We start from the raw sequence: 17,298 nt of genomic DNA on the forward strand, positions 1-17,298 counted from the left end.
GCACGTACATTGAATTATCTAATTTCAGGTAAAACCCTTCTCATCCACCCAGCTTCACTGCACCCCCACCCCCATTCACACTGTTAATTCCATTACCCTAGTCTACTCACACTTCCTTTTCCCTTCTCCACCCGATCATTATCCACTGTTCCCTACTCCAGGTCGCCCATTTTTCTTCTCCCTCCATCGCTTCTACCCACCCTCCCTCTTTCTGATTTTACATTGCAATTCCCACCTTCCTTTCATATCCAATTCCACCAATTTCTTCTCCGATTCCATCCCTTCTCTCCACATCACCTCCAGCCTTGGTTACCATTTCCATGCTTCTCTATCCCACCAAACGCATCTGCCAGTAAATTCCTCCTTTCCTGGACCCAGTTGTAAGTTCTTGCCCCATCATTTTCCCCACCTCTTTCTACTCAAGGGGCACTGACCCAAAACATCGTCTGTCTATTCTCCTCCACAGATGTTGCTTGACCAGCTGGGTTTCTCCAGCAGTTTTATTTTGCTTGAAATGGACAGGTGATTGGGTATATTTTAAATAAGATAGAGAGAGAAAAAGGCACAAAGAATGTGAAGTGGTCTTGCATCAACTGAGAATCTGTAGGATGTACCCATCTGCATGCAACATCAAATTGCTTGATACAATCTAGGGCAAAATAGATCATTTGATTGATACTTTATATGATAGGTTCAACATTCTCTTTCGTGTACACTTGAACGACAGGATGTGCTGCCGGTGCTCCCCCCCCCCCCCCCCTCAAGTTGGATTCAAAGGCAACCCTGTGGCATCATTGCTAATTATATTACATTATGAATCCGATTAATATTTGCAGTCTCATTTGTGCAAGTACAAGATGTGCAATTTTGAAGACCTATTAAAGTTAAGGGCTATTAAAGTTAAAGACATCTCTAAAAAAGTTACACATTTACACTACATCATGTAATTGTAATTTATAGATTGTCTTGGGATTATGATCCGCTGCAGACCAATAGTATGACAACATGATTTCAAAATCTGTAAACAGCCTTGGTGCTTTTAAACCATACCTCCCACATTTTATGGGAAAAATAAACTAGTCTAATAAGATATGTTTTCCCTCCATTATAAATGCAGAGACATGAAGCAAGTTCGTCCAAACTTTTAAAATTCAATTAAAGTATGTTTCAAAAGACATTTGATGCTTTAAGTAACTTTAGTCAAATAATTTGAACTTCATAAAAGGTAGCGACAAGGAATTATGTAATAAGGTACTGAATGCATTTAAAAAAATAGCCTGCAGAAGCAATCAGTAGTCTGAAGTTACAAGCATTATTAAGCTTTGTCTCCCTCCCGCTATTCTTATTGATCACCACTTTAATAATTTTTTGTCATTTGGTTTACCAGAATAATTGTGCCCACAGTAAATTAGATTCTGGAATTGAATATTTGTGGTACAAGTGTACACTAGCTTGCAAAGCACACAGTTGCAAAAGCAGAGCAAAAACTAATATCTCATCCATCCCTACAGTCAACAAAATTTCCTTTAATCCAGTAACAAATCTGTGCGTATTTCAGAGGAGTAATCCGAACAGCTACATTGTAATCTTGTTGAATACCATTCTTATCCACCCACTGGTGACCCGAAAATATTCCAACCACTTTTCGCTCCCATTTCCGAATTTGCCTATTCCACATTCGGATGTAAACACCTGAACCACTGGCACCTGGCTGAGCATCACATTGCTGATACAGAAGGTCATACGTTTCATCTTTGACCAAGCAGAAACGATAAACAAGATCTCCAGGACGATCATTGTCAAAACCAGAAAAGTGAATCCGGCTTCCAGGCAACCTCTCCCGATGAGGAGTCACTCCAATTTTCATGAAGGGTTTCTTATGAGGCCTTTTCAATTCCAGAATTGCATAGTCATAATCCATGCCAATATCGTTTGCTGCACCTTTGATCCATCCCTTTGGAATGCGTGACCGCTTCACTCTTATCCAATGGAATCTAGCTTTTTCTGGAAGAATAGAGTTGATTTGATTTACAGCTCTCCCCATCTCTCTCTGTTGCGGTTTAAAAAATCCAACTTTCATCCTGCGTGCACCCTTCACGTAATTCTTGCCATCGTGAATACAATGGGCCGCAGTTAGAACGTGCTTCTCAGATACTAAAGTCCCAGAGCAACCCGTGGAGATTTTCACCGAAGTTGAAAAAGGATAAAGGAACAGGAATTTTCTCGCCATAATGCTAAATCGACTATCCAAACCAAAGATCTGTCTTTTCGTTCTTATACCATTTCTGCGGTTTCGTTCATTTTCCAAATCAGCATCAATGAAACCATAGATGTCCACATCCGTGAGAGTTCTGCTCCCATTTAAGAACAAAGTTTCATAAGACAAATATTCTTTCAGTTTTTCATAGGTTGGCAGAGGTGCTCTTTTGTGACAGTCTAATCCACATGGCGAGGTGACTTTCAGGTTGGTTTTGCCCTCAAAATGTGCATTGTGCAGTTGGAAAGTTGCCTTCGGATAAACCACAGGTACATAGGTCTTCTGCCATTCATTCTTGTGCATTATCACATACTTAACGCAACAAAGCAAAATGAAAAGAGTTGGCAAAGCCACCATGCTGATTTGTGATGAACTGTTGAAAAAACAGACTTTTGTTAGTGACATTCTTGAACTCCATACTCGCACAGTTTAACATAACAGCACTCAAGAAATATTAAATAGGTAGCTCCAGCATTCTACTGGCCGACTCCAAATGTTACGTCAATTTCTTTCACTGAGAAATTGCCCATCAGTAACCTTAACATTAACAAACCTCAGCTGGGAAAAATATACTTGAATGGCTCATGTTTAAAGTTCTTATGTCAAGTTGTTGCCATAATGGGTCGAAAAACAAGGTCATCAAATTGAGCTGTTAAGTGCCAAACATTTTATGAACATATTAAAAATAAATGGAATGCAGAAACAATTCTGGAACAGTTCCATGATCCAATTTTATTTAATTTACACCAACTGTCCAGTCCCATAAGTGCCTACAAAATCAGCAAGGCAGAAAACCAACAGCAATTACTCTTAATTTAACCCGATCTGATTTTAAATTAAATTCCACATGCAAGTTCCTTGCAATGTATTTTTCCCTAAGGTAATTGGCCATTCAACTCATATTGCTTCCCTTATGTGGAGTGAGAAATTGAAAGGGAAACAATTCACAGCAAAATAGTAGATTAAACTGCTGTCATTGGTTACATCTTGCACAATCCATTAAGCAACCTTTGTTTTCCAGTTTTATGACGATCACAGATTCTGAGCATTTCGTTTTAGCCAAATTTGAGATGGGTGTTTCAGACATTTGATACTTTAATAAAATGTAAACAAAAGTCTCTCTCACCATCTGGAAAGAACTAATGGTCCCTCGTCAGTTTTTAGAATGTAGAATTCAATTTACATGAACATTGAAAATAGTCTACAAATCCAAAAGGGTTAAAAATCTGTATTGGAAAGATCTTAATGGCCAGTTGGCATTGGAAGAAAACCTTAATTATAAGTAAACAAATATTATAAATGCTAAAAATCTTATAGACAAAGTTCTAAAAATAGAGTGCCCTCCATGTTTGGGACAAAGATCTATTTATTTGCCTCTGTACTCCACAATTTGAGATTTATAATAGAAAACATAACATGTGGTTAAAGTGCACATTGTCAGATTTTAATAAAGGCCATTTTTTAACATTTTTGTTTCACCATGTAGAAATTACAGCTGTCTTTATACATAGTCCTCACATTTCAGGGCACCATAATGTTTGGGACACATGGCTTTGTAATTGCTCAGGTGTGTTTAATTGCCTCCTTAATGCAGGTATAAGAGAGCTCATTGAACCTTGTCTTTCCTCCAGTCTTTCCATCACCTTTGGAAACTTTTATTGCTGTTTATCAATGAGGACCAAAATTATGCAAATGAAGTCAAAGAAGCCATTATGAGACTGGATGGGGGCACTACAAGCCGGCAGCCCTGTCAGCAGCGTGATAGTTTTTTCAACTTTTTTTCTTTTTTTTGTGTGTTTTAATGTATGTTTTTAATGGTTCTTTGTGTGTCTTGTGTGGGGGGAGGTAAAGGGGACACCGTTTTGGTCGCCTCCTCCATGGAGAGGCGACTTTTTCCAGGTCGCCTCCCCCGTGGCCTAACATCGAGGATCAGGCGGCCTTTCCTGGAGACGCGCCCGGGGCTTCAGCCACAGGCGCAGCGTGGTCTCTCGGCGGGGAGCGGGCGAGCCCTCGGCGGTCTCCGGTGGGGAAGAGCCGATTCTGGACTTACCTGGACTTTCACCTGTCTGTACATCTGGACGCCCGCAGCGACGGCTGCGGAGGGTTGAGGTCCCGACCACGGGGGAAAATGGAGGAGGACTGGCCAAATATTGTGCCTTCCACCACAGTGATGAATACTGTGGTGGATGTTTGTGTTAAATCTTTTGTGTGTTTTTGTGTGTTCTTTATCATTGTACCGCTGCTGGCAAATTCATTTCACTTGCACTAAAGTGCAATGTGATGAATAAAGCTGAGTGTATTGTATTGTATTAAAACATGAATAAAACTGTTAGAGACATCAGCCAAACCTTAGGCTTACCAAAATCAACTGTTTGGAATATCATTAAGATGAAAGAGAGCACTGGTGATCTTACTAATCGCAAAGGGATTGGAAGGCCAAGGAATACCTCCACAGCTTCATGATACAGGGCTCGAAATTAGCGGTTGCCCGGGTGCCACTGACCACCCAAAGTGCCGCCGGGCAACCTAAACGGTGAGTCATTTTGCCAGGCTTGGCAACTTGGTTTATACCGAAGATAGACACAAAAAACTGGAGTAAGCGGGTCCGGCAGCATCTCTGGAGAAAAGGAACGCGACGTTTCGTGTCGGCGACGGCTGTCGCGCGGGGCAAAGATACTAGGTGCGGGGTGACGAACGGTCGGAGCAAATGACAGGCCCCGAACAGCGGCAGCAGCGGCTGCGATAGTGGCTCCACCTCCTCCTCCTCCCGCAACCCGCCCTGTTAAGGGCTGCTGCTTGCAAACCCGTTAACGGCGCATTCAAAACAAACCCTCCCGCAAGCCGAGGCCTCCCCTCCCTCCATCATCCTCCCTGCCTCGGCGTGCGGGAGGGTTAGTTTTGAAAGCGCCGTTAGCGGATTTGCAAGCAGCGTCCTCTATCAGGGAGGAGGAGGAGATGGAGCCGCTGTAGCTGCCGCTGTGCGGGACCTGTCATTCGCTCCGACCGTTCTGAAGCAGCTGCACCATAGATCCTATAGCCATAGGATCTTTGAGCTGCTCCGCTCGGCCCCGCACCTTGCTGTTGGCTGGCGGAGGAGGGAGGCGGTGGCGAGGAAATCCCAACTGCCAAAGCATGTTGTCCGAGGATCGCTGACCTTCCTTCCTCCCCACCTCACCCCCCCCCTCTCTCTCTCTCTCTCTTGTACGTCCCCACCACCCCCCGTCCCTTATCCTGGAACCCCTCCTCTCCATCCTGCACTGATCCCCATTCCCGCCTCTATTCAGTCCTCACTGACATCCCCTGTGCTCCCCTCCCCATCTACCCCCCCCCTATCTATTCATCCTGCGCTGATCACCCTATCTACCTTGCATTGATTCTCCTGCCACCCCCCCATCCATCCTACACTGACCCCACAATTCATCCTGTACTTACCCCCCTTCCCATCCATCCTGCACTTCTCCTCCATCCATCCTGTACTGATCCCCCATCCATCCTGTACTAATCCACGCATTCATCCCGTACTGACCCACCCTCCATTTACCCTGCACCTTCCCCTCATTCATCCTGTAGTGATCCCACATTCATCCTGCACAGACCCTCCGATCCACACTGTACTGACCCACCTCCCTCCATTCATCCTGTACTGATCCCCCCCCCGTCCATCCTGCGCTGATCCCCCCCCCCATCCATCCTGTACTGATCCTCCCATTCAAGAAGAATGGGGGGAACAGTCTGAAGAAGGGTCTCGACCCGAAACGTTGCCTATTTCCTTCGCACCATAGATGCTGCCTCACCCGCTGAGTTTCTCCAGCACTTTTGTCTACCCCCATCCATCCCCTACTGAACCCCCCCCCCCCCACATTCAACACCACTGACATCCCCCATGCTCTCCCCTCACAATTTTACCTATGCCAACCAACACGTACTGATTCACCGGCCTCAATCCATCCATTCTGCACCGGCTGCCTTCTAACCCCCCACCCCCGCCATCTATGCACCCCGCACTGATTCACACACACACCCCTCCCTGACCCTATTGTGCTGGAAATGTTTGTTTTAGTCCATAAAGATGGATTAATTATATTGTGGACACGTGAAAGATTAAAACCGCAGTGTTCGATTGTCACTGCTGCCATTGACAGGTTATTACAGAATTCATTTTAACGGCAAATCAATGCTCTTAATATGGAGTATCAGTACTGTAGTTATTTAATGAGAAACATTCACAACTATACGTTGGATTTATCCAGGTTTTACTTCCACAGTCGATCATATACATCATAAATCTGGTCAGGAGATATTTCAGTTGAAATTTTAACGTTAATTCTGAAGTGGGAATGATGGAAAAAGCGTTTATCAATAATTTTATTTAAATCTGGTGCTTACAAACTGGGCATCTTCATTGCTGTTCACAACACGTACATCTAATCTAAATGTCTGGTAATGTGGCGTTTTAACACCTTCAAATATATTACCAAAATAACATTTGCTGCAGTTATGTCCTTTGGCCATCTCTTGTCAGTTAGTGTAATGTTTAACCTGTCAGATGGGTATAGTCGGTTTTAACAGCTATTATCATAAAATGCCTATAGAAATTTCCTTGCAACCTGTATATTTTTTTGTGGATAAATTATGTGGGAAGCGAGATTGTTTCTGTACCAATAGCAATAACGACCCATGCTATGGCCATGTTATGGTAATTTTCAGTCCTTCACAGAAAACATGCTTGCATCAATCTGTAGTGTGCATGGTTAAGCATATATGTCACCATGGTCCAGGATTTATTGACACAGGTTGATCATATGCTGAATAATCCAACCACATTTTAGTTTGGAAGTGGAAAGAACTAATATAAATTGCATTAATTGCAATGTGTAAAAAGAGTTGAGATACTGTATTATAATTTTGCTGCATGTCATTATGGTATATATCATGTCTTGATTGGTGAATATGTTTAGTTTGTGACTTTATTTGAAGCAGAAATAATATGTGAATGCTTCATTGAGCATAATTCCGACTGGTAACTCCGCACTGCGTCCGAGCACATTATCGCACGCGTCATGCAAACCGTCTTAAATGACCACCTAAGCTGTCATTTGGCAACCTAAAAAGCTGCCAAGGTTGCCCGGCTGGCAACAGGGAAAAAAAGTTAAGCAAAAGTCCTGATTACTCTGTATGGTACTTGATGGCTTAGACTTGGTGGGTTGAATGACCTGTTTCCTACTCTGTATGCCTCCACAACTCGCCACTTGAGAGATTGGGAAAGAAATGCACTGAGGCAGGTTAGTTGGATTGAGTAATTCAAATTGAATTAAATCTTTAAAAAAATCAATATTGTAATTGCAATAAAATCAAATTACTTCTCATTTTGTTAGCGAAATAAGCCAAACCAACGCAAAAATGATAAAAGTATACTTCGTAACCCAACAACCGAAGATAACAAAATATGTAGATGATGAATTCCACCTACCATGTTGAAGAGATGATGTAGATGATGAATTCCACCTACCATGTTGAAGAGATGACAATATTTTAAAACCTGGCACCATTCTGCTGCACTCATGTTTTCTCCACACAACCCATAGATAGATAGATAGTAGTAGTACTTCCCATAGATAGTAGTACTGTACAATGCAACAAATCTATTTTGGGTTAGCATGAAGTTCTTCCATAAACTCCCTGTTTTGATCCCAGAAAATGTAAAACTGGGAAGAAGTGCTCTATACCAAAAAGGATTCCTCAGAGAACACTTCAGTAGCACGAAAATCAACTTTCTTCATTTAGAGTGACAATCACCTGCAGGAGCAAGGTTCTAATCACTCTCGGTTTCCACGGGCAGGTTACATAGTCCAAGTGACTGTCACTTGTTAAATCAAGCACTCTACCCCGAGATAGACAAAATGCTGGAGTAACTCAGCGGGTCAGGGAGTATCTCAGGAGAAAATGAATAGGTGACGCTTTGAGTCGAGACCCTCCTTCTGACCCTCCTCCTGACCCGAAACATCACCCATTCCTCTCCAGAGATGCTGCATCCCATTACATTGAAGCTCCGACCCAAATATTCAATTTAACATTGATAACTGGTTGGTCTTGCGAGAGGTAAACACAAGAGAAGCTTAAGAATATCTATATATTACTAAAACTATCATCTTGTTTGTTTGGATGTCTGCGTGTGAGTGAGACCCTGAAATTACGCCAAAACGGTACACAATAGCGCTACAATTTTTGCACCACCTTACTCACAATGTCTTGTGGTGTGTTTTCATCATGTATCATTCAGACTGATGTTATATTTTACGTTATTCACATTTTTAACTTTACAAAATCCAGTTTGAGAAAGAATGACTTGAACACAGCAGTGTTGCAATCACAGAGCGCTGAGTCCTGACAGAGGGAGACCGAACAGGAGAAGGAGGAAGTGCTAGGGGTGGCAGGGGAAGTGGAATTGGATTTTTTTTTTTTAAGTCCTGGCAACAAGTGCTTGCATTTTTTTTAAAGTTTAAAAAGAGGGAGGATGAAGAGGAGGGGGAGGGAGTGCAGGGGGATAAGGGGAAATGAGCTGCTCCTATGCAGTTGGGAGCTATTGGTGAGTGGTGGAATATTGGGTTGGGGGAACGGGTATTGCATTGAGGGACCAAACCTCCCATGTGACAGGGACGCAACGGGTCCCACTGGTCTAGTAACATATAAAATCGGACAGTGAAACGATGCTCTGTGCCTTATTCACTGTTGTCGAGGAATAACTGGACAATGTAAAAATGTCAAAAAGGCAAAGTTTGAATTGGTTAGTACATCTAGTTTAATACAAAATCTCTGCAAAAGGTGTTGTGTTCAAACAGTCCTTTGCTACTTGTGGAAGGGCTGTTGTTTACACTGAATTTCATTTGCTATTGTTCAAGCATTTGCAGATTTCACTCAACTCCTTCGGGTGTCTTGACATTTCCTCTGACTCAACTGCTTCCCACCTCTGGTTTAGTGTTTTGTGAATGCAGCACATTTCCATGACTTCTCTGTTTTTAAAATGTTACAGACAAAGATTCAGCCAATGCATAGGCAAAAGGCAAGCTACTTCCAAAATCCTGTGCCATATCCCATCCCACCACCATTACACTTCACATCATCACATCTGATAACAAACGAAAACAGTCTCAGACAAACTCAGGGGCTGGGTTTGCTCGGACAGCAGCAGGTCATTTGATCAAATATATTCCACCTACTACAACAATGATCAATCTACATTTATTTCACATTCCGTTTAAATCCATATAATCGCTCAATGGATGAAGCATTCAAAAACCTGTCCATTTCTAGCTCATCTGTACTCAATGCCTTAGCATCCATAACCCCAGGATCACTCCAGCTGCTGAGCTTTGCTACTTACAATTGCTGATCAGTCCATAGGGAAGTCACTGACTTCTCCACAACACCTTCTCCATCACCTTCTGGAGCAGGCCAACTAGCCACTTCTACCAATTGGTATTATAGGCTTACAAAGAGAAAAAAAAAAAGTCAGGTGTCCAAACTCTGTTAACCAATCTTCTCTAATAAATTCCTACCAGGAGAACTTGGCTGTCGCCCTGAAAATTGAGACTATGGACATGTAGTAGGTATTTCTTACACAAACACGTAAATTGGTACACAAGAAACAGCCCTGTGACAAGTATGTGCCACACCAACATATACTTCGTTTTTCCAGTCCTCCCCATCATGCAGGACTTGGTTATGTTGTTGATTGGTGGTCTTTTATCCCTTGCTCACATTGTGGCCACTCTCTTCATCCAACCTTGGTCTCCTCTTTCATTTCAGCTTCATCTGCTCAGATCATTTTGATGTATTTCCAGTTTCTGTATGTATGTATTGATGATGTTACATTGGGGTGTGGCCATGGGTGGAAACCCCAGGGGGGGATGGGGAGGACACACGTCTCTCCCATGTTTTGAGAGGTGGGGGACAATCCCGCCCCCCCCCCCATGTTTTGTAATCCAGATTTTGAAATGTCACTGTTAAGTGCTTCTTAATTGTTTCTATTAACATCGTATTAACACGATGTGTCACCAATTGTGTTTTGACATTCAAGTGTTACTGAAGATATTCACGGAGAATTTCTTAAAGCTGTCTGATGCGAGTACAATTACCATTTGAACTAATTGGATGTATTGGTGGATGGGAAAGATTTAAACGGTATTGGATTTAAATGGGTCAGGTCATTAAGGGCTCCAGTCGAACAGGTTTTCTGGCTGGCTTGCAGGTAAGTCACTCATTCAGGTCACTCGCATTATTTAGTATGTTTTTTCCAATCTTTCTTCCCCCTCCAAGGTTGGTTCTTTTGTTTGCCTTTATTTGCTTCAATTTTATTTGTTTAAGTGTTATTTTGAAAGATTCAAGCGGGTATCAGACGCTTTCTAAGAGCTGAATCGGCCCGTTCGCGGGGCCTTTCATCGCCTTGTATCGAGACGATCGAGGCTGGCCGATTTTAAGCCGCGCCGGGCGATGAAAGGCCCCATGAAGGGGCCAATTCCAGCTCCACAATTCAGGACAGATGAAGCTGCAGTTGCTGGAGTTCGGAGTTGGTCATTAACCAGGTTAGCTCCCGATGTTACCGTCCACAGGGCCACAGCCGAAGCCTCGTGTGCGTGTGCATGTGTGTGTGCACATATGTGCGGCCACCAAGAAATTGTGGCCACCCCATGTTTTGATAGCGATTTCCGCCCCTGGGTGTGGCTATCTTTCCTTCAACATTATTGCTGTGAGTTCTTTAACATTCAAATTGGAGGAAAATAAGAAATACTTCCAATTTCAAAAATTTCCATGAATATTAATAATCAACTATTCATTTCACATCAAAAAGCTCTTACCGTACAAAGTTAAAAAGAAAATGTTACACTGCATTTTCTCTTGTGTATTGCTTTAAGTAGAGAATGCGGACACAATAAACAGAATATAATTGTATAGATCATAGATTGTATCAATAGTAAATTTAATTTTCTCAAAATTAAAACATTAGGTAACAACTGCAAAACAAGAGGCCATGAATATGCAAATTTCAGTACTTTAGAGCTGCACACAGACAAACTTGGAGAATAATGGAATTATTTCATTTCAAATTTGCCCTTTCGGCAATCCTTCAGGGCAACTGAATCATGCATTTACCAAAGAGATGACAAATCACATATTTGAGTTCTGTGAAAAGGTTAATAATCCCACGCAATTCACAAAAGTGCAGTTCTGTTTCTTAGCAGTATGAATGCTGCAGATGTTAAAAAGTCCAGCTGAGCTTCTCCGCCTCCTAGTCTCACTATTTCTAAATCCAAGGATGAGAGTGCTGTAATGGTCCCATACTGTGCCGTCAAGTCAAGATTACTGCCATAGCACAAATACAGTGCGGTAAAGGTGCAATTAAGATCTAGATTGCAATAGCATCACAGGCATACAGACAATACACAAAAACAAATTCTACACAAATAAATTACACATAAATTCTGCCAGACAGCAAAAGACTGCAAAAAAATTATTGTGCAAAACACAATTGGAAAAACAAGTCCTTGATGGCACAAGAGGTTGTCCCTAGTGTACCGTTACCAATAGAGGATTAGGATTGTGCAGGTCAGTTCAAGAACCTGACGGTCGTAGAAAAGTATCTGTTCCTAAACCTGGTGCTGCACAACATCAGGCTTCTGCACCTCCTGCCAATGGTAGGAGCAAGAAGAGAGCATATCCCTGATGGTGGGGTTCCTTGATAATAGATGCCGCCTTCTCAAGATAGAGCCTCAGGCAGATGCTTTTGATGGTGGGGGAGGGATGCACCAGTGATGGATTGGCCTGAGTGCACCACAATCTGCAACCTCTTGTGTTCCTGTGCATTTGAATTGCCAGGACATGGTGCAAACAGTCAGGATACATTCTACAGGCCATCTGTTGAAGTTTATTGGAGTATTCAGTGACATGCTGAATCAGTACACGCTTAGAGACAGGGGCACACCTTTCTTTTGATTATATCTGCACGCTGGGTTACTTCAATCTCACCAATGGTCAAAGACCCAAAGTGCTGGCGTAACTCAGCAGGTTAGGCAGCATCTCTGGGGAACAAGAATAGGTGACGATTCAGGCCAGGACTTTACTCCAGCACTGTCTCATATTTGGCAAACCAGTATCTGCATTCCTCGTTTCTCCATTTCAGCTGTCAGCTGTTTTGACACTAAATTAATGTTAGGATCTCAAGAGCACACATGTTCACAGGTAAAATTGAAGTTCCTTTTTTTGTTGCTGCATCCCACATTAAAGTGTTTTTTTCTGTCCCATCACTTACGATGAACAATGAATATGAATGTGCAATAAAATTTACAGAATTTAAACCAATTGCACTCAGACTGGTACTGCACTCCCCAGAGGTGCAGAAGAATACTGCCACGGTGGCGCAGGAGTAGAGTTGCTGCCTTACAGTGCTTGCAGCGCCAGAGACCCGGGTTCGATCCCGACTACAGGTGCTGTCTGGACAGTTTGTACGTTCTCCCCGTGACCGCGTGGATTTTCTCCAAGATCTTCGGTTTCCTCCCACATTCCAAAGACGTGCATGTTAATTGGTTAATAGGTTAATTGGTGTATGTGTAAATTGTCCCTAGTGTGTGTAGGATAATGTTAATTTGTGGGGGTCGCTAGTTGGTGTGGAGTTGGTTGTTTCCGCGCTGTATCTCTAAAACTAAAACTAAAAAGAATAGTGGGGAGAAAATTAAATCATGGCAATGGAAAGAGCAAGATAAGACTGGATGGGAGTCAAAAGTGTGGTTGGTAATATCAAATGGTTTGGTGTCAATGGAATTGAAAAGGACAGAGTCAGGATCTAGAAATTACTGTTTGAAGTAAAATAGTGATGATTATTGGCTTTTGTCTTGGGGGAAGGAGTGGCAGTAAGCAAGAATAAGAAATAAAATGAACTAGAGAGTATGCTCCACAGTACAGCTGGTTAAAATTTACCTGTTTCAACTGATGGGGAAAGAGGAATTTCAGTAAACTGGAAGAAATCTCAGACAACCAGAGAAATTGTTCAAGGTGAAGATAGTCACAAAATGTTGGAGTAATTCAGCGGGACAGGCATCAGTTACTCCAGCATTTTGTGTCTATCTTCAGTTAAAACCATCATCTGCAGTTCCTTCCGACACAAATTGTTCAAGGTGCTGTGTCATGGAACTTGGTGAGGAGTTGATACAAATGAGGATAAAAAGCACTTGAAGAATCAAAAAACAATAGTATAATTTAAATATTCCAAAAACCCATTCAGTTCATCACACTTGTGCTAACTCCCATTGGAGGAGGGGGTGAATGCATAAGAAACATTCCATTCTTCTTCTCCTTACTTGAATTTTGCAATTATTTCTTTTTAAAGCACCAGACAATTTCTTTGTGAAAGTTGCCAATGAATCAATTACCATCATTTTTGTACCCAATCAATTCCAGATCATGTCAAAAAGAATTATCTGCATATTTTTTCAATTATTTGACATCTGTGCCTCCCAGTCACTTGATCTTCCAGTTGGCTAAAACAGTTTTCCCAAAACTATTCACAAGTTTGAACATCACTATGAAAATCTAATCTTACGAGAACAATACTTCTGGCCCCTTGCGTTAATACAATGGGAATGATGATGGCAGCTTATGGGACTTAACTCGCTCTTGGCTAAACTCAGATACTGATTATGGTACAGTGCTCTCCATAATGTTTGGGACAAAGACCCATCATTTATTTATTTGCCTCTGTACTCCACAATTTGAGATTTGTAATAGAAATCACATGTGGTTAAAGTGCACATTGTCAGATTTTAATAAAGGCCATATTTATACATTTTGGTTTCACCATGTAGAAATTACAGCAGTGTCTATACATAGTCCCCCCATTTCAGGGCACCATAATGTTTGGGACACAGCAATGTCATATAAATGAAAGTAGTCATGTTTAGTATTTTGTTGCATATCCTTTGCATGCAATGACTACTTGAGTGCAATGACGCCGGTGGGCGGCGCGACTTTCGTCAGCAGCGGCCTCTGCAGTCTGTCTGCGTTTTTATTATTTTATGTCTTATGTTTTTATGTAGTTTTTGTTATTTTTGTTGGGGTATGTGTGTGGGGGGGTGGGGGTGGTGTGGGGGGGTGGGGGTAACTTTTAAATCTCTCCCTGCACGGGAGACCCGACCTTGTTTTGGGGGTTAGTCCCCTTCAGTTTTCTCTTCAGCACATAAAAGGCATACTCATTGGGTTCAGATCTGGTGATTGATTTGGCCATTCAAGAATTTACCATTTTTTAGCTTTGAAAAACTCCTTTGTTGCTTTAGCAGTATATTTCGGATCATTGTCTTGCTGTAGAATGAACCGCCGGCCAATGAGTTTTGAGACATTTGTTTGAACTTGAGCAGATAGGATGTGCCAATACAATTCAGAATTGATTATGCTACTACCATGTGGTTGTATCATCAATGTATCATCAGTTGTATCATCAATGTAGATAAGTGAGCCAGTACCTTCAGCAGCCATACATGCCCAGGCCATAACACCCCCACCACCATGGTTCACAGATGAGGTGGTATGCTTTGGATCTTGGGCAGTTCCTTCTCTGCTCCAAACATTGCTCTTGCCATCACCCTGATATGTTCATCTTCATCTCATCTGTCCACAAGACCTTTTTCCAGAACTGTGGTTGGTCTTTTAAGTACTTCCTGGCAAACTGTAACCTGGCCATCCTATTTTTCCAGCTAACCAGTGGTTTGCATCCTGCAGTGTAGCACCTGTATTTCTGTTCATGAAGTCTTCTGCGGACAGTGGTCATTGACAAATCCATCCCTGACTCCTGAAGAGTGTATCTGATAGGTCGGATAGGTGTTTGGGGATTTGTCTTTATTACAGAGAGAATTCTTCTGTCATCAGCTGTGGAGGTCTTCCTTGGCCTGCCAGTCCCTTTGCGATTAGTAAGCTCACCAGTGCTCTCTTTCTTCTGAATGATATTCCAAACAGTTGATTTTTGTAAGCCTAAGGTTTGCCTGATGTCTCTAACAGTTTTATTCTTGTTTCTCAATCTCATAATGGCTTATTTGACTTTTGTTGGCACAACTTTGGTCTTCATGTTGATAAACAGCAATAAAAATTTCCAATGGTGATGGAAAGACTGGAAGAAAGACTAGGTGCTGAGAGCTCTCTTATACCTGCATTAAGGAGGCAATTAAACACACCTGAACAATTACAAACACCTGTGAAGCCATGTGTCCCAAACATTATGGTGCCCTGAAATGGGGGGGGGGGGCATGTATAAACACAGCTGTAATTTCTACATGGTGAAACCAAAATGTATCAAAATGGCCTTTAACAAAATCTGACAATGTGCACTTCAACCACATGTGATTTTCTTTCAATTACAAATCTCAAATTGAGGATTACAGAGGCAAATAAATAAATGATGGGTCTTTGTCCCAAACATTATGGAGGACGCTGTATGTTTCAATCCTGGGAAAATAGCGTAACCACAACAAACCCAAAACTCTGAATCATTGTTATCTCTCAGGATTTGAAAATGGACTAGCCAGGGGTCCGAGCGACAGCCGAACCCCTACTGCGTTTAATACTTTAAACCCTGAGGGGAATACAAAACAATACAAAGAAAACTATGCAATATAAAGAAAGTCAATTTGAACTTGCAATAATCACTGTGGAATGTAAAATAAATGCGGGGGTATTTCCCAGTGGCATTGCATTGAATGTGCGCCCTGCGGCGCGCTCTTGTCTGGGGAGGGACGGCACCAGGCAAACCTCGCCGTCTCAATCCACCCCCAACCTCCTCAGTGGGATAAGGGAGAGCCCAATAGTCTTCAATGTGGAGAGGATAAGTGTGTTTGGGGGAGGACAGGGAGGTCATGGACCAACTATTTGATAGCAACTATTTACGAGCCTTTGTAGAAGGAATAAGTACGCGCCTTCCCTTTAGTTTAAGCCGCCGCACAACCTGCACTCACACTAACACAAAAATATTGAGCGCCCGCCATGCGGCGCCACACCCAGCGCACGGAGACGGCGAGGCCGCTTTCAGCACAACGCGAAGCGCGGCTCAGTGGAGCCCTTCTGGGAGCAATTGTGGGCAAGGCCCGTCGCCAGTGAGATTATGAAAGTTTTACGATCAGTTACAGAACGCAGCTCAGAGCACCTCCTCGGCCTTTCCTTCAATGCAGTAAGTAGAAATACATTGGTATTGGATCGCGTCAGTGAAAAATGTTATTTACAGATCTGTCACCTCAGATTCATAAATAAATGAAAAGCAACAACCTGCAGGTAGTGGAAATCAGGGGGGAAAACAGGAAACAAAAATGCTGTTAAGACTTGTTCAGTCGGGCAGCATCTGTGGACAGGTGGAAGGAAGCAGAACATATTCACCAGAGTCTGCTGAAGGGAATAAATATCAATGAGAACGAGAGCTGCTCAAAATCTAAAACCTATTTAGACTGATAGTTGAAATCCGTGCTTCTAATTTCAATTAACTGGGAGCTTGACGGGATCACCAGTTCACCAGGGTCCGCCGGTTCACTTCCAGTCACCTCACTGAGTGCACTGCCTGCCACTCGGAACTCAAAACACCCACATTATCAACGCACAAAATCACAAACTCCGACAAAGTCGGCGAAGATTTCTTACCACGCTATTTTAAAAGGCTATTCGCACGTTGCTTCTGTTTCTCGGCGACGTCGCTTATACCCTTACAGGTGCACAGTCTTTCATTCTGCGCTCAGATCCCGTAGATATGAAGTTCCCTGGCAGGATGCTCAACACTTTATAGGCAGGGAGGGGATTCTTGTTGGATTATTTTCCTATGTACACGAGTTGAAATGTTTCCTGCTCGGTTGTTTATTTTCATGAAGCTGTGAGATCCGCCCCGGACAACTGCTGATGCCTGTCCCCACTAAACCTTCAACACAAGTTCCAGGGGAAGTTTATTCCCTGGACTTTCTCCTGGGTCTCGCTGTGTTGTGTGTCTTCGGCATCACGTGGGTCCAGGCAACGCCCGGCGCTTG

General features: G+C 42.7%; 1 protein-coding gene across 1 annotated transcript; it reads right to left on the bottom strand.

The window, feature by feature from the left end:
* Nucleotides 1-1,269: 1,269 nt before the first annotated feature.
* Nucleotides 1,270-17,281, bottom strand: prss23 (serine protease 23). Its single transcript, XM_033022463.1, has 2 exons — nt 16,922-17,281; nt 1,270-2,630 (listed from the first exon to the last, which is right to left on the bottom strand). Exon 2 carries the CDS (start codon nt 2,612-2,614, stop codon nt 1,496-1,498), a length of 1,119 nt encoding a protein of 372 aa, XP_032878354.1. The 5' UTR covers nt 2,615-2,630; nt 16,922-17,281; the 3' UTR covers nt 1,270-1,495.
* Between the last annotated feature and the right edge of the window lie 17 nt (nt 17,282-17,298).

This window comes from Amblyraja radiata, chromosome 6 (genome assembly GCF_010909765.2).
Source record: "Amblyraja radiata isolate CabotCenter1 chromosome 6, sAmbRad1.1.pri, whole genome shotgun sequence".
Lineage (NCBI taxonomy): Eukaryota > Metazoa > Chordata > Chondrichthyes > Rajiformes > Rajidae > Amblyraja > Amblyraja radiata.

Bases quoted from the DNA above. Each gene is read 5' to 3' on its own strand.
- prss23 (XM_033022463.1), bottom strand. From the start codon at position 2,614: ATGGTGGCTTTGCCAACTCTTTTCATTTTGCTTTGTTGCGTTAAGTAT.